The 20,653-nt window shown below is 35.3% G+C and overlaps 1 protein-coding gene across 1 annotated transcript in view; it reads left to right on the top strand.

The window, feature by feature from the left end:
- The window catches only part of Rasa1 (RAS p21 protein activator 1), a gene marked incomplete at its 5' end in the record, with an annotated part of 90,977 nt that overhangs the window by 24,150 nt on the left and 46,174 nt on the right, over positions 1 to 20,653 (top strand). The window contains 4 exons of the mRNA XM_033765668.1: positions 13,163 to 13,315; positions 14,438 to 14,573; positions 15,163 to 15,233; positions 19,432 to 19,549. Of these exons, the coding sequence (XP_033621559.1) occupies positions 13,163 to 13,315; positions 14,438 to 14,573; positions 15,163 to 15,233; positions 19,432 to 19,549 (478 nt within the window). The remainder of the gene's footprint in view (positions 1 to 13,162; positions 13,316 to 14,437; positions 14,574 to 15,162; positions 15,234 to 19,431; positions 19,550 to 20,653) is intronic.

Here is a 20,653-nt window from a genome sequence, read left to right as displayed (position 1 = left end):
ATCCAGACTCTAGGACTGTGCTCCCCCAGTCTGCCAGGTCTTTCTTACTTCCACACCACAGTAGCTGTCACAGTATCTTTCCTTGGGTTTGGGAAATTCTGGGTCATTTTTTTCCTCAGATTTTGCTCTGGCTCTGTTCTCTTTCTTGCTTTCTTTGGGGATTCCACATGCATGTGAACTGTGTCCCATTCATCTTCATGCTGTTTTCTGTTTTTTGCTTTTTGTTTTTGGGTGCCCGGGATTAAACTTGGGCCCTTGAGTTTGCAAGGCAAGGCGGCAGAACCACTGAGCGAAGTCCTGGGCCCTGTTTTCTGTATTTTTGTAACTTTCTCTTTTTGAGCTTCAGTGAGCACATCTCCTATGAAGTTTTCAAATTATTTGCTGTTTAAAAATATGCTCGGTCTGTGGTTACTCTCATAATTTGTTTCAATTTTGTAAATTTGATTACTTTTTTTTTTTTTTTTGGTACACAGGACCTTGCGTTTTTGAGGCAGACAGCAGCACCACTGAGCCAAATACCTGGCCCCTTGATTACTTTTTAAGCATTCAAATTTTATGGTTAAATTTTATCTTTATGTCTTTTTTCTGTTTCTTTATTTTCTTGAATAAGTTGTTTTTTCATTTGCAGTGCTACAGATTGAATCCAGGCCTTTGAGAAGGCTATACATCCTCAGTCTGAATAACTGCTAAAATCTCTATCAATAATTTAAAAAATGTATTCACTTATGAGTCTGAAATTGATAATTTGTGACTTTTTAATCGTTGATCAGTCTTGTTAGTCTGTTGATTTTTATTAGTCTTTCTAAGAATCAATTTTTATTTTCTCAAGTTTTGTATTACACCTTTATTGTATTTATTTTCCCTTGTTTGCCTTTATTCTTTGTGCCCTTGTCCCTTGGCATGCAGTGAAGTGTTAGTATCTGAATGATAGTGTGCTGTAAAGGACGGCCTCTTCTTCTAAACAAGAGTCTGGAGTCACCACTCTAATAACAAAACTTCCCAATACTCACTTTTGCCACACAGTCCTTTCTTCTCAGAATTCAGTAGATGTGTGCAGATGGGAAATAGTTGAGCCTATGGTTCAATTTTCTCTTTCCCTTTTCTGACTGAAGTCTTGGCCTCTGTAGTCTCCTACTAGTTGTCATGCCAACTTTGTTATGATGACAGAAATACTCCTGGATTCTTTTCCTCCTGTCAGAATCCAGGCAGATGTTCTGAGTCTTTTGCATGAGTTCCCATCCTCTTGCGCAGTGACCAAGAGAGACAAATATTCTGAGGGAAACAACGTCAAGGGGCTGCTGAATGGTACTTCTTCAGGCTTCCACTTTCTGCAGCATGTTGACTGCTTATGTACTGATTATCTCAGTAGCTCTTGAATAGTTAAAAACAGATGACATTCTTTTTACTTCTGTGGATTTAATTTGCCTTTTCTGGCTGTTCTTCTTTGGAAGATTATTATGCTTCAAGTAATATGACAAGAATTATATGATTCTTGTTTTAAAGCAAACACACAGCACAGGAAAAGTCTGCATTCCCTCATCCTTCCTTAATCTTACCATCCTTCGTAGTGACTGTTGGTATTAGACATGTGTATTAGACATGTGTACATGTATTTATGTACACTTGTGTGTAAAATAGATACATATCTATAAAATGTGTCACATCTGTGACTAGGTCAGGGGTGTTAGGGTTATATTTTGTGGGGCTGGAAGTGTTGCTCAGTAGGCTGTGTTCAATCCACAACACCAAACAAGTGCAGTTTTTCAATAAACAATATATATTTATACACAAAAAAGTGATGATATATATATATATATATGTATGTATTACTTAAAATTTATATATATATTCTAATTGAAAAGGTCCTCTTCTGTCACTGGCTTTCAATTCCTCAGTTATACTTTCTATAGTCAGCTACCGCTGTTTTGTATATTTAGCCTACATTTTTCTGAACATATCTTATGCCAGGTGCTATTCTACATGCTTAGGATAAATGAATAAACAGATGAAGTTACCTATTTCTTTCCAGGTTATGTTTCATTGGAAAGAGAAAAGTAGTAAATATATATACTAGGAATGCTACAACTTTATTAGTGTTTTTTGTATTATGCATTCTGTGGTACATTGAAGTTTTATATATGATAGTGTCCTTTTTTAGGATTAATATGTACATGATGGATGAAAGATCTGGTACATGTTGGATGATGTGGAGGAAACATTTTATGGTGGAAAAGAGGAAGGAAAGCTAAACATTTGACCAGAGAAAAGACTTAAGTTGTTGATCATGACAAGTGATGTCAAGAAGATCCAGCTAGGTGACAATTAGCTATCTTTTTAGTTTTTTTCTTTTGAATTTTTGATAATTGGCTGTTTTAATGTTTCCTTCCGAATAATTTAAGGCTAATCAGTATCCATTCCTAAATAGTTGAAGTTAACGTTAAAATCAAAGATTAGAATTTTAAAGAATTGCAAAATATTAAATGAAACTTAAAATAATTCTGTGATTCAGTTAAGGAAAACTTAGTAATGTGAAGAGACTGGAATTGGTTATAAAGGTAAGCAAATGAATGATGTCAAAGCTAGGAAGTTTAAGAACATTTTTAAAGCCTTATCAGAATACAGTGGTTGTTGAATTGATAAATTATAGTGGTACCTTGGTTCATGAACTTAATTTGTTCTATGATTCTGAAAAAGATGGTCATGTTTATATTCTTGCAGGAAAGATGGCCACAGTCATTTGTCACCAATGCAGAGTTTGCAAACAAAAACATAATTTTGCCAAACTCTTCTGATTGTGAATGAAATTGTGAACAAAAATGTTCATGAACCCAGATACCACTGTACTTGAAAAATTTTTTTCAAAGTTTTAAAGTTCTTAGAATTGGTCTTACTTAGAAGCAGTGACAACAAGAAATTTATAACTAGCTGAGGCTTGCCGGGCGTGACATAAGAAAAATAGAGGGAAAGGAATTAAAATTTTTATTATAGTATTGGAGATGGTCATGTCTTTTTGCATTAACACTCACAGTCAGCTAAGATTATTCACAAAAGCAGTTGGAATGACTTCCCTGAAATTAAGTCTACTGTACACTGCTTTCACTAAAATAGTAGGAATCCCTACACCCTTACAAGAATTGTGTAAAAGCCAAGCAAGTTTTGCAACACTAAGACATTATTTGCCATTTTCGCTTTCATGACATTTGTGCTGTTGCTGTAGAGCAATGGGAGGTAACCTTAGGGTGAATTATTGTGGTTGCACCAATTATACTAGTGAGTCATTGTATTCTTCACTACTGTACTTACGGAAGAGAGGAAAAGGCAGTTTCAATTTAAGAATGGCTTTGATGGGACAGTAAAATTATTAATTTTCTAAGTTGCAGTTCTTGAGTGTTCAGCACTCTGTTGAAATGGAAATACACAGAAGATTGCATCGGGAGGGCAGTGTCTGGAGTACAAGTGGTTTGGGTGACTAGTTGAGAGCTGAACCAGCCACTTTTATGACTCACTTGTTTCCCTTTGAAAACTGACAAACTGGTTTTTCATACTTGAGTTTTCAGACATTTTCTTGAAAAGGAACTAAGTGAGCTTGTTACTTAACTGGTATTATTTGTGCTCTCAAACAAAATTCAAATTTCAGGTGAATACTGATATCTTGGAAACTTTGTCTTTGACTGAGTGAATGACTTCTGATGAATTTTTTTTGGAATTTTGAAGTTTTCCTAAAACCACCTTCAAGTTCATTCATTTGCTAGTAGAATTAACAATGTAGCAGTTATATCACAGCAGTAGTTTATAAACAGATCAGCAATGGGAGGCTGAGGCAGGAAGATTGAATTTGAGACCAACCTGGGCTACATAAGTGAGTTCAAGGCCAGCCTGAGGGAGACCCTGTCCCAAACAATCAGCAAGCTGCATGTGGCGGAGTACAGGAGAGGATTTTCTTCTGGAGTCGTGGACAGTGCTTCATTCTCCCAGAAATACTGTATAACACCTGTGTAAAGTGTCTGCAACTGGGCAAAACTAAGCTGAGCCTTGGTGTTGGAGTTTTTACTGGAGGTCGGTAATACGGGCCGGAAGTACTGCTGTGGCTTAACCTCCAGTAACTCACTTTTGTTTTTCTATCAGTTTGACTGCAGACATGAAATTTATACTTGTGGACCAAGTCATCTACCATAAATTACATTATTAGTACAGATTGTCTTGTGTGGCCTAGGGATCCCAGTAGACAAACACATTTTAATTAAGTAGATTTAACATCAAAGGCTTAGATGTTAACTCCCATTAGTTGGACAAAAGCCCAACCTTTCTTGTGAATATCTAGCATTTGGGTGACCTAGCCCTGCTAAATTAATCTTTTACTATGTGGTGATGATATATGAAGCATGTGATGTTTTGTTTCTGGAAAGAAAATATGTTAGTATGTAGAAGGTCTACATATCTCAGCCAATATTTTTGAAATGGCTAGTGCTTTGATATTACAAAATATGCAACAGTAAAGGATAGACTCTAATGAAGTGTAGATGTTTATGGGTATGGTTATTTTGTATATTTCATCTAAAGTAAAAGTAACTATATTACACAATAGTCCTCAAAACTAATATTAACCAAAACAATATTCAGCACCAGATTAAATATAGAAACACAAAAATCCACTTGTTCTTCTGTTAAGTTAGATATCATGAAATTGTAGAAAATTAAAATAGTGCTATCCTCACCAAATTTTGTTTATAGGAAGTATGCTTTACATAAATGAGATGTTATCCAAATTAACAGTAACTTTATTATGTAGTAGTTTTAAATTAGTAACTTTTCTCACCTTTATGTTGCATCAACTACAGATATTATGAGCATTCAGAGTAGAGGAAGTTGGAGTATGTAAGTGAAGGAATTCATATTACCAGCATTTTTCTTCTGAGAGAATTGACGTGATCAGATGGCATTTGTCTAGGTGGGCGTGAGATTCAGTATTGTGTTGGGCACAGGTGAACTTTAGTTTTTACATTTGAGGTAGTTGAATTTTGGCTGTGCCTGAGGCATAGGGCTTCCTTGGAAGATGATTGTAGGTCTCTACAGTGGGATGGGAGAACAGTGCAGGCCAAGGAAATAGTTTGACTTTGGCACACAAAATGTTCTCCAGTTTGGCTACAGATACAGATTCTAGTAAGAGATTTTGACTTTAGAATTTTCATTGTAGGCAGGGCTTTTTGATATACTTGCTTTACTCACCTCCCACTTGTCAGTGTCAAAACATTGTGTCAGGTGGTAGACTAGAATTGTGAATATGACTTAAATATTCCCAGAATCCTTCGATATCTTTTAGTTTAACGAAGGATACAAGATGTGAAAATAACTAATAGGTTAAAAAATATTTTGAAAACGTGCAACAAATAACTATGACCAAGGGATCAAAGAGACGGCACCTACTGAGAATGAGATGGATTTCTGTAGGCAAAGGGATGGCAATGAAGGATAGTGTGATCAAAGGGCTAGGCTAGATACCTGGAAGTACGTGATCAGCACGGTTAAGAAGTGGTAGGTAGTCCAGTGGAGCCTGCCAAGTCCTAAGATTACTGAATAACATACCATTGGTTTGGATTTCATTCTCTAAGCAATAGGACTGTTTCAGCTTTTGATTCATGATTGAAGCATGTAGCTCTACTGTAGCAGCACTGTTACATTACTAATGTAATAGAAAACTGGAGAGTATGAATTGGAAGAACTATTGTGGAGTTACCACGAGACATGATGAGGAAAGAAGGTACCAACAATGCGAAGGGGACAGTAGGATGGGAGAGAGCCCTGAGAAGGTGAGATTGTTAAGGCTTTTTGACTAATTGACTCTGTGGGGAAAAATATAGAGCAGTGAGTGATTCTGGTAGAAGTTTCTATGTTGAACCATATCTACTTTTTGGCTTAAAAAACAGCAGTAAATGTTCTCATAGTTTGGGTGACTGGATTGCTATTGAAGAGGTTGAAAGAAGGCTGTGAGAAGAATATGAACTAATGTAATTTTTTAAGTTTAAAGTGAGTATTGAGTTTAAATTGTTAGTTGAAATATCCAGATTGAAGTATCTAGCAGCTGTCAGGAATGAGTTCTGTCTCTAAGGCTAATGGGAGAGTTATGATTTATATTATTAAGCAATGCTCTTCATCACAGCACTGGATGTGTGTGTCACATACAGGGCCTCAGTTGTAGAAGTATCCGCTCCTCTTTTGTGTTAAAGACCCTAAACAAAACTCTCTTGAATATCTTAAATATTAAACTTTATGGGGGCATTATATTTGGAATATAAACAGAATGTAAGGGTTTTAAGGGGTGTTATTATAATGGATATATTCTGATTTTCAAATGCACAATATTCATAAATGAGTATAGAATTACATTCCAACTCTTGATAGTGACAGAGGCCAAAGCTTCCTTTTAAAAAACAAGTATACTGTCTTGAGTTTTTCAGAGAGCCTCAATGTGAAGTAAATACTGAGTAGTGTTTATTTTTAAATTTGTTTTTGGTCTGGTATCAGGGATTGAACTCAGGACCTTGTGCTTGCCAGGTAGGTGCAGCACCACTGAGCTACATCCACAGCCCGTTGAGTAGTGTTTAATATCTCATGTTAGAATGCTTGATAGAGGAGAAGGTTCATCTACTGTTACTGGTATTTAATATAATATTAAACAAGAGGCAGCAGCCTGAGATGATCAGTTAGTCTGTTAGTTTTTCTATTACAGTGAAGTACATTATAGTTAAAAGTCTAATTAAAAAATGAATGTGTAGGCCAATTCTTTGACATCTGAAAGTTGTTCACAATTGTAATAAAATTTTATAAAATTTTATATGGTGTCTTTGATAACCTATTTATACTTATATTAAAATTTAGAAAAAATACAGACAATATTCAGATCTTTAAATAAAAGTAATATATCTTAAACTAACAAGTTGTGCATAAATTCCAGAGATCCATTAATGTTCAACTTCTTTGTACTAGAATGAATGCATTGAGACCATGTCTATGTATTTGAAAAGACAAGCTAGAAGAATATAAATGCAAAAAAAAAAATGAGGATAATAAGCTGTACTTTGGCTTCTGCTGCCTTTTACAAATGTCCTGTAAGGTGTTCTGGTGTGATTACCTGAGAGTGATGAGTACCTGGAGAATGATTTGCATTCCTTTGGGCAGTACTACAGTTACCTTACTGAGGGCCACCTCAGGTGCATTTAAAGAAATTGTGAGAAATAGTTGTAGAAAAAATAATCAACTCTTCAAATGACAGTGGAGAGCTTAATCTGATTGCCAGGCAAGCAGTGCAGAAGCAGTTAAATTTGATCATCGCCAGAACCTTTTTTGGGGGGTCCTCTTCTCTTCTATACATTTCCTACTTCTCTTCCTTGTGATAACACAGCAGACCTTTTCATGAATCACAAGTGTCAGTCTCCGAGTATCTTTCTTCTCTGAGATTTCTATTTCTGTCCTACAGAGACTGAAAATTGAGAACATCAAGAGTGAAGTAAAGAAGTTGCATGACATTGCAGTATCTGTTTTCAGTTTCCTGGGCTACTGCATCCCTGTTTGAGGGAACTTCTGTACATAAATGGTCAAAGCCTCTCTTACAGGTGCAGAGTTGTTGGGTCTCACTGGTTTCCTCTTGCATGTATTAAGAAGGGATCTTTGGAATCAAGCTAGGCTGCTCTGTAGTGTCAAAGAGGCTGAACTGATGGGGATAGTTACTGGAGTGTATTACTTGGATACTACCATTTTGTACTAACTTTGTGCTTTTATTGCCACTGCAGGACTTTTGTTCATATCCTCCAGACTTCTAATGCACTTTCCCTTAGCTGCTCTTCCTTGGCATTTTAACATACTGCTGTGGGTCTTTCGACTTCCTCATGGCCTTAGATATTACTTTATTAGGAGAACTGAGAAATGAGCAGTCTTATAAGGAGGAAGGTCATCCTTTCCTTCAAAATAAAAGAGGATAGTTAAAAAAACAATATTTGTAATCCTGGGATGGAAAAAGGACAAATCACATTCTCCATTTTTCTTGTACTCCTAAATTCATGTTCTCCTGTTGCCTTTAGAGATTTGCTTTATTAAGTACCCATCAGAACTTGTATCATAGGTAGTGATAGTGAAACCGTTTTCATAAGGATGTTAATTTAGACTCATAGCACTGCCATTAGATTAAGTGTAAGGGTATAAGGTTAAGATTTGTTGCTGGGCTAATTTGTTGGTGGCCTTTTGAAGTGTGTTTTCATATACGAAATCCAGAGGACTAGTTCTACCCTAGCTTTTATTTCAGTCCCCACAAAACTTTATGGACTTACTATGTGCAAGACACTGTCTCAAATGCCCTATGGGATATAAAACCCAGCAAGACTTGGTAAATAGAGGGAACATGTAGAAAAGCATAATGAGATAGATACTGCCTAAGTGCGGTGAAGTTTAAAGGAGAGAGGTCATGTATGCATAAAAATGACTTTATGGAAGTGTCATTGGGCCTACAAGTAGAATGGCCTTGTGATGAATGTGTGAGAAGACGTGGTCGGGCACAGATGACTATTTGTAGGGCTAACCATTCTAGTTTGGCTGGAAAGGAAGGTGGAGCTGTTGAATGCCAAGTTGAATACTAGTTTGTACTTATTTGCTGGTGGATACCCATTTGAATTATTAGAGTGAAACGATTAAGCCCATGTTTAGAAGAGCCTGTGAAAAAGTTCAATTTTAAATACTTGTAGGAAGGGTTGAAACAGTATTAGAGTTATTCATGAAGAAATAGAAAATTGTGAAATAATATGAATGATGTTGTAGTCACAATATGTAAGTTGGCAGTAGCTTTATGGCTAGAGAGATAGGAAAGAATCACAGTTGATTTTGATGTTTTGAACTTGGACACGAAGAAGAATTTTGGTTCCATTGCACGGTGTGGAGGACTAAAAGGAATAGGATCACATGAACACATCTGTATGTGTGTATTTGCACAGGAAGTTGGTGTTTTTTAACTGTAGATTTTTTTTTTCTCAGCAGGTACTTGTTTGTTAAGCCTGGAGCTTAGAAAAGAAATTAAAGTTAGAGAAAAAAATTTGACAATTATCCTTACAGAAGTTATAGTTTGAATGAACTGAAGAGGTACTGATACTTCTTTAAGTAAAAATAAATAGAACAGTAAAAATTCAAGAAAAAGCCCATAGACATTACCTTATTTTAGGATGACCTATGGATAAATACATAATCTGTTCACCTTTTCTTAAAAATGAGAAACTACAGAGGGAGAAAGCTATGTTTTAAGTCAGCGCCCAACATACAGAAGTACTTCCAGAAGTCCTTGTTTGGTGAGTATGAATTATGAACAGTACCTTGGTAGGGATGTAGGGTGGTTATGGGAGATTAATGGGCTTTTACAGAGACAGAATCTTGGATTGGATAATGCACATTCCCTCCTGGCAGTGGGTTTATCACTGAGACCAGCTGAGAGGATAAATCAGAATATTTTTGAACTTTAAAATGTCCTTTGAGGGGAAGGGAGAGGAGAAGGGAAAAGGAAAGAAGGGAAGAATAAATATAAGAAAAGGAAAAGACAGAAACAAAGTCTTCATAAATAGGGAGGGTTGGAAGGGTTGAAGGGAGGGCGGGGGAATGGGGAAAAAATAAGAACCAAGATAGCATGTAAAGGAACCAGTTCCCAATGAAGAATATCATCATATTGCATACCTAAAATGTACCAGTAAAATTAATGAAAAAAAAATCCTTTGGGGTGTCTTTTTGAGACATGGTCTGGCTCAATGATGGTGAACCTTTCAGAACTTTCAATTATGCAAACAGCCTGCTACAGCAGGCAGATTTTTGCTACTTGTTTCTCTGTAAGAACTCTGTGCCCTTGAGGGAGGGATGACACTAGAAGGAAGGGCATAGTGGAGAGATAAAGGGAAATGTGGAACTTTGATTTAGTTTCCTTTTCAGGGAAAGGAAGTGTATTGATAGCAGCACTACTTTGTTTTCTACTGTAATAGAAAGTTTCCATTTCGGATTTTTAAGGTAGTTGTAAGTTATTGTATAAGTTGAATGAAGTATGTGTTTCTATTCATACCAGGTTTTCTCACTGCATAGATTTTATTATTTCTGATTAGTGGAGGCAAACTAAAAAGTACAAATTTCCTTCTATAGCCCCTCATATGGTCTCCAGCAGTAGCAGTACACATTTATTAAAAAAATATTAATGTGATCCCAAATTTAAAAGTAGAGAACTGGACTTGGCACGTTCCTGTAATCTCAGCCACTTGAGAGGCTGAGGCAGGAAGAGCTCAAGTTAAAGCCTATATGGGCAATTCAGTAAGACCCTATCTCAGAATAAAAAGGGCTGAGGATGTAGTTTAGTGCTCCCTGGATTTTATCCCCAGTGTCGGGAGGAGGTAGAATGATTCCTGCAGTTTATCAGTGTAAATTGTTTCTTTTATTGTTGACTCATAAAATAGTTTATCTCAAATGTTGATACTTTAGATAAGTTGATATATGTTTCCGAGACTGGTATCAGAAGACTTCTTATCTTCCAGTAAGATTTCTCAATTAAAAACTTGCAAAGCTATCTGAGTGGAAATACATTTACTTTTTGAACTTTGTTTCATCTTTCTTGAGACAGAAAAGGAGAGAGAGTTTACTTTTAAAATTGGAGAACAAGTGTTCTATGTTAAGCAAACGTAAGGCAGATTGCCCTCCTCCAAAGAGCCTGTGAGTATGGGGAAATGAGCTTTTGCTTCTGGCATTGCTAGGACAAACGCAATACTTTCTACTTTAAGATCCTTTGACAGCTTCAGCCCAGCCAATGTACATAATCTGTGATGTGCAAGGTGGAGTTTTAAGAAGAGATTTCCTCCTGAAATCAGTGCCTTAGTATAAAAAAAGATTGGTTTCTTGTTCTCTTCCCCAAAGAGATGCCAAGAAATAAGAGGAGGAAACAAAGGTAAGGGGGGACTTCAGTGACTCAAGCATTGATTACCTTTGTGCAGCGCTCATAACATTTGCGTTTCATGGGCTGGGGGGGTCACTGACTCAGTCACTGTTTTCTAAGTATTTCTCTCCCTGGACAGTGGCGCAATAATGGCATTTACTATCCATTTGATAGCATTCACCACTTTGTACATATCAGCTAATTTAATAATGCAGGTTGAGCATCCCTTCTCAAGTATTTAAAGTGTACCTGTTAGATTTGGAGTTTTTCAGAATTTACATAGATTGAGCATTCTTAATCCAAAATTTGAAATCCAAAATGTGAAATTTATTAAGAGTTATGTCAGTACTCAAAAAGTTCAGATTTCATAGCATTTTGAATTTGTGATTTTCAGATTCAAGATGTTTAGTTGTGATATCAAGCCAGTCCCTGTGAGCTAGGCGGTATTGTCATGCACTTCTGCTGTGGATGAAGGGATTAGAACCCAGAGAGGAAGTGCTTTGCATAGCTAAGTGACAGATGTGGGGTTCAAAGACAAGAGCTCCAGGGTTTTTACACTTAACTATTCTACTGTATAGCATATGTACTGTTTTTCATTTTGTATTTTTCTTTAAGGAAGATTAGGACAAGTGTTTTAATTTATGCTGAGGTTAAAAGGTTATTTCCCCTATTTTACAAATGGTGATAATGATCTGTAAAAGGTAGATTTGGCCAAAGCTGTGGAGAAATCCTCTGATAACCATTTCTAGTAAATTATAGTCTTTTTTTTTTTTTTTGGTACTGGAGCTCAAACTCAGGTCCTTGCGCTTACAAGGCAGGTGGAGGAACCACTGAGCCAAATCCCCTGCCCAGTTTTAGTCTTGTATCAGTCATTTTACTCTCCTATGAACAAGCTTGGGGGGTTTCAGTGTAACTATCCTTTTTGAATTACCTAAATTGTTTTCTTATCTTTTTCAGACGTATTTAATAGTCCTTAAAGATCAGAACTCCTAATGCAGACACTGAAGAAGAGGATTTTTAAAAATTTTAAATTAGATGACTTGCCTTTTCCAACGTCATACTTCAATATTTTAACCCTCCCTCTCCCAGTCTGGTTAAGTAGTTCAGTGCTAGAGTTCAATCCCCAGGATCACAGACTGAAATAAGGGTCAAGTATAATAAGCTTTCATTGTAGAAGTTTACAAAAGTAGTCATAGTATAATAATTTTTTTCATCATTGGCTTATTGTATTTCCAGTTTTCCCCTGAGAATTTCATGTTAGACTATGAGTATATAAGGAATAGGGTTGGCTAAAGTAATAAAATGTAAGGACGTCTCATAACCATGACTTCTTATTTGTTTACCATGCCCATCTATCAAGTTCAGTCTGTTTGTAAGTATGCATGTCTGTCGCAGTCCGCAAGGCTCTTTGGGCACGGATGTGCTCGAGTCACAGCTAGTCACTTCAGCGTATTATCTGATAGCTTCGAGGGACAGAGGTGCTGTTTATTTGCTGCATTTCTGTTAAATACACTTGGGAAGCTGAGTTCAGCTGTATGATTATAGAAAAAATCTGAGAATGAAAGGGAATACTCAGCTTCACGTTGGAGTGGAAATGAGAATATCAGCCTTTTAGTACCATTCAGTTTTCCTGTCACAGACCACAAACACTGAAATGGAATAAAATGCTTTGCTTTCTCATAAATTCCATGTGCCAGGCTGTGGTAAATGTTTATGGCAAAATAGTTATGATAAGATATATAGCATGTTTATATATTTATCATTCCTTTCCATCTTATTGTTCTAAGTAAGAATTTGATTGCAGTAAATGTATTTTGGTTTTATGTGGTTTTTTTGGTACTGGGGATTGAACTCGGGTCCTTGTGCTTGCAAGGCAGGCCATTGAGCTGCTGAGCTAAATCCCTGGCCAGTAAATGTATTTTGAACAGATAATCCTGGAGGTACAAAAGTGCAGAATTAAAGGATGTTCATATATGAGGTGTTGAGCCTGAGTTTACAGAAAACATTAAACCCTGAGAAAAATTAAACCCTGAGTGAATATTTTTAGATTGAGAAGAGTTAAAAACAACTGAGTAAAAATAACTAGTAATAACTGATTCAGAGTAAAATGTAAATGTTTGAATTATTTGTAGGTATTGAAAACTTCTTGAAGTATGTTTTTCAGTGAACATAGTAATTTTATGGTTGCTATTTTTATTCTCATCTTGTGTCTTTTTCCCCTAGGTGGTATCATGGAAAACTTGATAGAACGATAGCAGAAGAACGTCTTCGACAGGCAGGAAAGTCTGGCAGCTACCTTATAAGAGAGAGTGACCGGAGGCCAGGGTCCTTTGTACTTTCATTTCTTAGCCAGACAAATGTTGTCAACCATTTTAGGTAAGTCTGTATTCCCTGTAGGAGGTTACACAGTACAGCTGCTTTGATGCAGTATTCATAAACATACCTGCTCTCACAAAGGCAAATGACTCAGTGACATTTTAAATAGCAGAAAAAAAAGTCTTGATTTCTATTAGATGATTTAATCAGCGATTTAGGGTACATACTATTGAAATGCTTACCTTTTTTTGGCTAAAAACATTATTGGTTATTACTGTGCTAAATCCCAAATATATTTATCACTTTAAAAATATAAAGAGCTAAAAATCTTTGAAAAAAGTTTAAAGCTAATACAAAAGATATTCACTTTTAGACTATGGAGTAGTAGAAATAGAGGAAATACTTTAAAATTGAAGATTTGTGCCCATTAGTTCATTTTAGCATTGCTGTTTTGAAAGTTTTTGCAGACATTCATCTCAGTGAAAGAGATATGCCAATTTTGAGGTATGGGCATCAGAACCTGTGTTTGTGTGTGTGTGTGTGTGTGTGTGTGTGTGTGTGTGTGTGTGTGTTTATAAAATTTTGTATGTTATTTTATTTTTCTGGCAGAAATTGAAGAAATCTTATTTAGAAAAATGTATATCTTTGATTTTTAGATTTTAAAATAAGCTTTAAGAATATTAAACTTCTCACATGCACATTTGTATAAAGTATAATTTCACGTACAATTTAATATTATAATTTTGCATTTGATAATGTAACTAAAATTTCTAATTTAGTCTTTAAGGGTGGAGGGTGAGTTAAAGTATTGAAAGGTGAATTTTTAAATATTTGAATTATAAAATTAAGGCCTGAAAGTTTGATATGTATTTCATGTCAAATGCATAGATATAGATATAGATATAGATAGAATAACCTGAAGTAATTTGTCCAGAACTAGGTGATATTTTTTTTTAATGCATAGAGGTATGTATAAAAGGGAAAGTATATGAAATGTACATAAGTATAATTCCCTTATGAAACTTGGTTTTTAAAATTAACTCTAAAGGCTGGGGAGGGAAATCAGTGGAAGAGCACTTGTCTGCCATGCACAAGGATCTGGATTCAGTCCCCAGTACTACAAGAAAAAGAAATGAGGTGTAAAGATTTTTATCATGCTGCATTTTCTTCCTTTCCAAATAGGATTATTGCTATGTGTGGAGATTACTACATTGGTGGAAGACGTTTTTCTTCACTGTCAGACCTAATAGGTTATTACAGTCATGTTTCTTGTTTGCTTAAAGGAGAAAAATTACTTTATCCAGTTGCACCACCAGAGGCAAGTAAAATTTGAAAGAACTATCTCAAAACTTTATTTTGCTTCAGTAATGAATTTTGATCCTTGTTCAGTTTCTTATATTTATTATAATTCAGTAAATATTTCTTGTATTAAATTTTAGTTGTTTCTAATGTCAGAACAGAATTGACAACCTCTTTAAAAAAGGGTTTTTCTGTGATATTGTATGTAACTAGATATTTTAAATCATTCTTTATGTTTATAGCCTAACAAATATTTTTGAATGTGTGAGGAATAATTACTGATTTCATGATGTTACTGCAGAAGTTGAAAGGTCTTCACATTATCATAGAAAGTTTAATTTATATATTCTGTGTAGTTGATTTAATATTAAATGATTACTATAGTTACCTGTTAAAAAGATACTGGTTATACTTTTGAAATAATTTATAAAAACAAACAAGAGACATCAAGGATTTCTAGGCTCTGGGCACCAAGAGTAGCAGAAAACATATATTTGAACGATCATATGGCATTTATAATGTCAGTTTTTTTGGCTTTACTTTGGACATACCTTTCTTGACTTTGAGACAAAGATGATCCTTTAAAAATCTTTTTCTATTGTGTCTAGCCAGTAGAAGATAGAAGACGTGTACGAGCTATTCTACCTTATACAAAAGTACCAGACACTGATGAAATAAGGTATTTTATAATATTTGTCCTGTGTAGGCATTTGAAAGACCTAGATATTGAAGATTTATTGTTCTTGGACTAGGAACATTTTGGAATTTGGGGAAATGGTGTATACAAGGTAAACATGCTTTTAATATTGGACCTGTCATCCAATATTAAACTGAGTACTCCTCAGTGTTAAGAATGTTACAGACTCTCTGAATCTTGAGGCACATGTCTGTGATCCTTTTGCTTGGGAGACTGAGGACTGCCTAGGCTACATAGTGAAACCTCCCACAAAGAAGATGAAAAAGCATGTTATGGAACTATGGAACATGATAGCTTTTTGGTTTCATTATTTGTATATACTTCAGTCCTTTATGTAATTTGATAAGCAGTATTGCCTTTGAGCTATTTGACTTTTCAACAGAAACTCTTTATCTCAAAATGTTAAGGCTATTTCTGAATAATTACTGATTCTGAGTGTATAGTTTCTCTTTGAATTCAACAGTAACAGTGAAAAGGTAATAAAAAGTTGTACTAAAAATAGAGAAACAAAGATTCTAGAATCTTGAATCACAGAATAGTAATTCCATTTTTATGTGATTGTCTTCAAAATCATGGCTTCTCATTTAATTTTTATTGACATAAACCTTCGTTTATGTTCTTTCCTGGAAATGTGAGAGAGAGTGGGGAGGAGGGAAAGAAAATCATTTATGAAGATGAATGGTATGGGTCACAGATTGAGAAGTTTTAGATAATTTGTGAATTCCCAGTGGGGTTGTCTAAGGTAGCATTTCTCAATGCTACATTTGGAGGATCTATTAGTTGAGGTTCTCTAGAGAAGAAGATACATTTACCACTGAGGAGGTTGAGAAATTCTGTGCTGTGCTGTTTGCTAGCTGGTAACCTAGGAAAGCCAGGTGGTGTGATTTCATTCGTCCAGGTCCAAAGGCCTGAAAACCTGTGAAGACTGGAAATCCAATCTGAGGGCAACAAAGAAAGATGACACAAACTGTACCAAATCAACCAATGGGACAGAAATAAAGGGAGAAGGCTTCTCCCACCTTGTGTTCTATTCAGAAACTCAGGGGATTGGTTGGATGATCTCGCCCAGATTGAGGAAGGAAGATTGGATACTTTCAGGCAGTCCACTGAGCACAGGCTCTTTTCTGCAGCAACACCCTCACAGACAATTCAGAGATAATGCTTCATTTAGAACTGTGTGGCCCAGTCAGTTTGACATGTAAATTAACCATCACACTCCGTGGGGTCCGAATTACTGTCATGATTATACTGAGACATCATTTGCCTTTTTCATTGTGACCTGCATCGTGGTAGTGTGAAAGCAAGCCTTCCACAGTAAATGTGCTGGTGCCTTAGAAATCGTGGCAGTGCGCTATAGTAAGCGTACACTCTTCATTGTGACTCACAGTTAAGAAGTTTCACTTCATGAGCTTCATGAGGCACTAAAAATATTCATTTCACTGAATGTCAACCTTTGACTACATCTTTCTAATACTATTTGTAATGAAAGGGAGATATGTATAAAACACTTCTGCTTTGTAGCAGAATTCATTGTCTTGAGAAAAAGCAGTGAGTTGAGAGCTAAACTTGCTGTTGCTTTTATGCACACCATGTTTATGTGACAGCAGGATGGATAAGCAAACTTATTATTTGGACTCCAGTATTTAGATGTTCTTTTTGAAAAGTAACAAAGTGGAACTGTTATTTCCATGAAAATAATCACCATATTTGTTGCCAGTGACAAACATTGATTTTTTGAGCAAGAAAAAAACTAGAATTTTAGGAACTCTGTATTTTTGGTCATAGAGAGCTTGAGTGTCACAAATAATTCACCTTTCTGATGTGGTTGGTGATGATATTAAAGAATAAGATGTTTTTGGTTGTACATATTAATGTGTTAACAACTAGAAGATCTACCTAGCTCAGTGAACCAGTATTTTCTAAATGGTCAGTGCATGGTGTTACAAAATTATGTGTGGGTAGAGATTTAAGATGCAAAGTACACCAGTGGATGTTTATTAGACTACACATAGGAAGTTAGTTCCTTGATACAATTTTAGATTCCACAGTACAGCTAAACTCCAAGTAGGTACCAGCTCTGTTGACTTTTTGATGTAGCATCATAGAAGTCTGTAATTACTTGAAAAGGTTATTAAAATATTCATTCCCTTTCACAAGTACATATGTATTTGTAGAAAGCCAGATTTTCTTAATATACTTTAGGGGAAAAAATCATATAGTAATAGAATGAATTTAGAAACACATGAATATCCATAAATTTTCAGTTAAACCAAACATTAAGAGATTTTAAAAATGTAAACAAAAATACTGTCAGTAAACCTGTAAAAGTTATTAATAATTGTCTTCTTTGTGTAATGAGATATAAAGGAATCGGTTAATGTTTAAAAACATTTATGCTTTAGGTTCTATATGGTAAATATCAATAGTAAATATAATCCATACAAATAAAAATTGCTTAGGATATCAATATTTAAGACTATTAAGGCACCCCTCCCCAATTGAGAACTGCTGATCTAGGAAGATAGGAATTTAGAGAAATAGAATATATACATTTTAATTTAAATATACTGTAAATCTGCATGGTGGAGTCTTATTTTTAGACTTGTATGTACCTGTGAGTTTATTGTTAGAGCAAAAACATCTAAATATGAATATGAGTTAATGAAACATTTAGAATCTTGTGGGAAAATGAATTTTACATTGTTTATATTGGTAGGCTTTATTTTTTTAAGTTTTTGTTTTTTATTCCATAAAAAGTTAGCATAGCAATATCAACATGAAATTAAAAAACAAGAGCAAAACTCTTGGATGCTTTTGACTAAGAAATGAAATGCACCCTTTTTCATTTCTATTTTAGTTCTTGTCCAGATAAACCCTGTTTGCACACATGATGATTTCTCAGTGTGCATGTGTGGTGTGGGCCTCGTGTGTGCCAGGCAGGCACACTGCACTCATGCTGCAGCCCAGCGCCATGATCATTGTTTTTTTTTGCTACCGGGGGTCGAACTCAGGTCCTTGCACTTACGAGGCAAGCCACTGAACCGCTGAGCTATGATCATTCTTTAATGGGCATACTTAGGTGGTTCTGGGAAGGAGTAATTTGTGTGGTTAATTTATATGGTTATGTGGTAATGTTTGCTGTTGTTCAGCTAGGGAGATATTGGCCACCACTAAGGAGGGTAGTAAAACCAAGATAGAATCTAATATTCTGCAGTTACTCAAAAACAGAAAAAAGCGTTGTGTACACATTTTATTCTCTGAAACCTGTCCAAGAAACAGAAAACAAAGCTTTCAAGTGTATAAGAAAAGATTACTTACTAGAACTTTGTGGATATTAAGCCTGAATCACATATAGCAGCTAGGGTCATAGATGTAGGGTTCCAGCCAATCTGGAGACCGTCAGTATTGTGAAGGCATTTCTTTGAGCCTGAAAGGACACTTTGAAGCAGTTACTGATGATTTTATATCGATGTCCTGTATCAGCACTTGTTTCCCATGATGATGTGGAGGTTAAAAGCATCTTGGTAGCAATGACAGGAAATTTAAGTTGTGCCTGCATCCTCCTACTTTGAAATTTAAAAAGAAACTTTATGCTTTCTAGTAATTCATACCTTGCTACCACTTTCAGAGAAAGAATGCTGTACTTGTTGAGTAAATTAAAAGCATCCTAATGTTTTTTGTAAGAAAAATGTTCACTGACATAAGCATCTACATAATAAAGTGGATAATGCTTATCTGAAATAAACTTTTCTAAATGAATTATATGTTTTATACATATAATGTATTTATTTTTTGTTTTTATTCTGTATGTAACCTATATCTGAAACTTTGTGTCGCTGAATGTTAAAAATTTTTCAATTCAGTTTTCTTGAAGTTGTCCCTTGAAAGCTTCAATACATATATAGTTACTCTTTGCAAGCATTGCAATTTATATCTAATAATAACCTAGCAGTGTAGATAGTACAGGTACCCATATCAAATCCGCTTTACCTAGGAGGAATTTAGATTCAGCTTATGGAAGGTCTTTATTGTCATAGATAATTCCAGAAACAGGACAAGAATCTAGTGTATTTGATGTAGTCCCATGCATTTTCCCAGTATCGTATACTTCCCGTGTTGTGGTATATAACTATTTAAATTTCCATGTTTAATTTTAATAACTTCATACCTGCTGTTTCAGTTTTCTGAAAGGAGATATGTTCATTGTTCATAATGAGTTAGAAGATGGATGGATGTGGGTCACAAACCTCAGGACAGATGAACAAGGCCTTATTGTTGAAGACCTCGTAGAAGAGGTGGTAAGTTGTATTTTTTTTTTTTCCTACTGAATTTCTAATCTAGTTGTTCTTTTAAATTTGGAACTTGACCATAGCTATAAGTTTCTAAGGATTTTTTTTCATTAAAATGCTGTCTGTAAACACAGATAAGCTAGTATGTTATAGTATGTAGCTGTCAACTTTCTGAAAGTTTTCATGACTTTCTATGAAGTAAAAATGTCAACATTTGTGTTTCTTTTAGTCCTTTTTTGCCCTTTTAATCTTTCTAATAAATAAAATTAGTCTAAATAGTCATAGAATGTCAAATCGTTGTACATGTTTGATTTCAGATTCTTTGTTTTCCAAAAAAGCATACAATTTTCCAGTAACCTTGGAAAAATTCACTTGTATTACACAGATATTATCCCATGTTTCTACATTTTAGAAATCCCCCCTTTTTTTGCCATTGCATAACATATTTATAGTTAGCTTAGCACAAAAAAGAAATTGTCATGTATGTACATGTTTAAATAGCAGGTCCATGTAAGCAGTATTTCTACTTCAGAGGCCGTACTCAGTACCGCTGAAGTCAATTAAACATCACTATTTTGGATTTCACCCTTTTTCTAGTGGGATGCGATGCAATGGCTTTTTGTGATCTTTTATAAACATCAAAACTCTTGTTTTTAAAATTATATCATGCATCTGATGTATGCTAAAACCTGTGATGTCTCAGTATTCCTAGAATAGTATTCTTTATCCAACATTAGGAGAGGTATTCATTTCACATTAGGCAAGAAGTGCTCTGGCTGAAGCATCTTGCTGTGTTGCTTGTCCCACAGAATTTCTTGGTTAGAAGTTTTAGGGGCAGTTTCCCTCTGCCATCACCCTCCTCCCTATCCTGATGATTTAAAGGAATTAAAGTATAGTTGAACTTGAGCTCTTGGAACTCTGGATCATACTGAACAAGATGAGCTTTTATAAGGATAAATAAAAGTTACCTACCAGCTGCAGCAAAACAGTAAGTAATAGCCCAATCTAGGATAAGGGGATGTTATCTAACATAAATGCTGTACAAGGAATGAAGAAGAAAAGCCAACAGCTCAGTGAGAGTGGACAGTGTGATGTGGTTACTAAAAGTGAGTA

This window comes from Fukomys damarensis, unplaced genomic scaffold (genome assembly GCF_012274545.1).
Source record: "Fukomys damarensis isolate Sample0158 unplaced genomic scaffold, DMR_v1.0_HiC HiC_scaffold_3, whole genome shotgun sequence".
NCBI classification, from domain to species: domain Eukaryota; kingdom Metazoa; phylum Chordata; class Mammalia; order Rodentia; family Bathyergidae; genus Fukomys; species Fukomys damarensis.
This window is presented reverse-complemented; position numbering and strand designations above follow the sequence as displayed.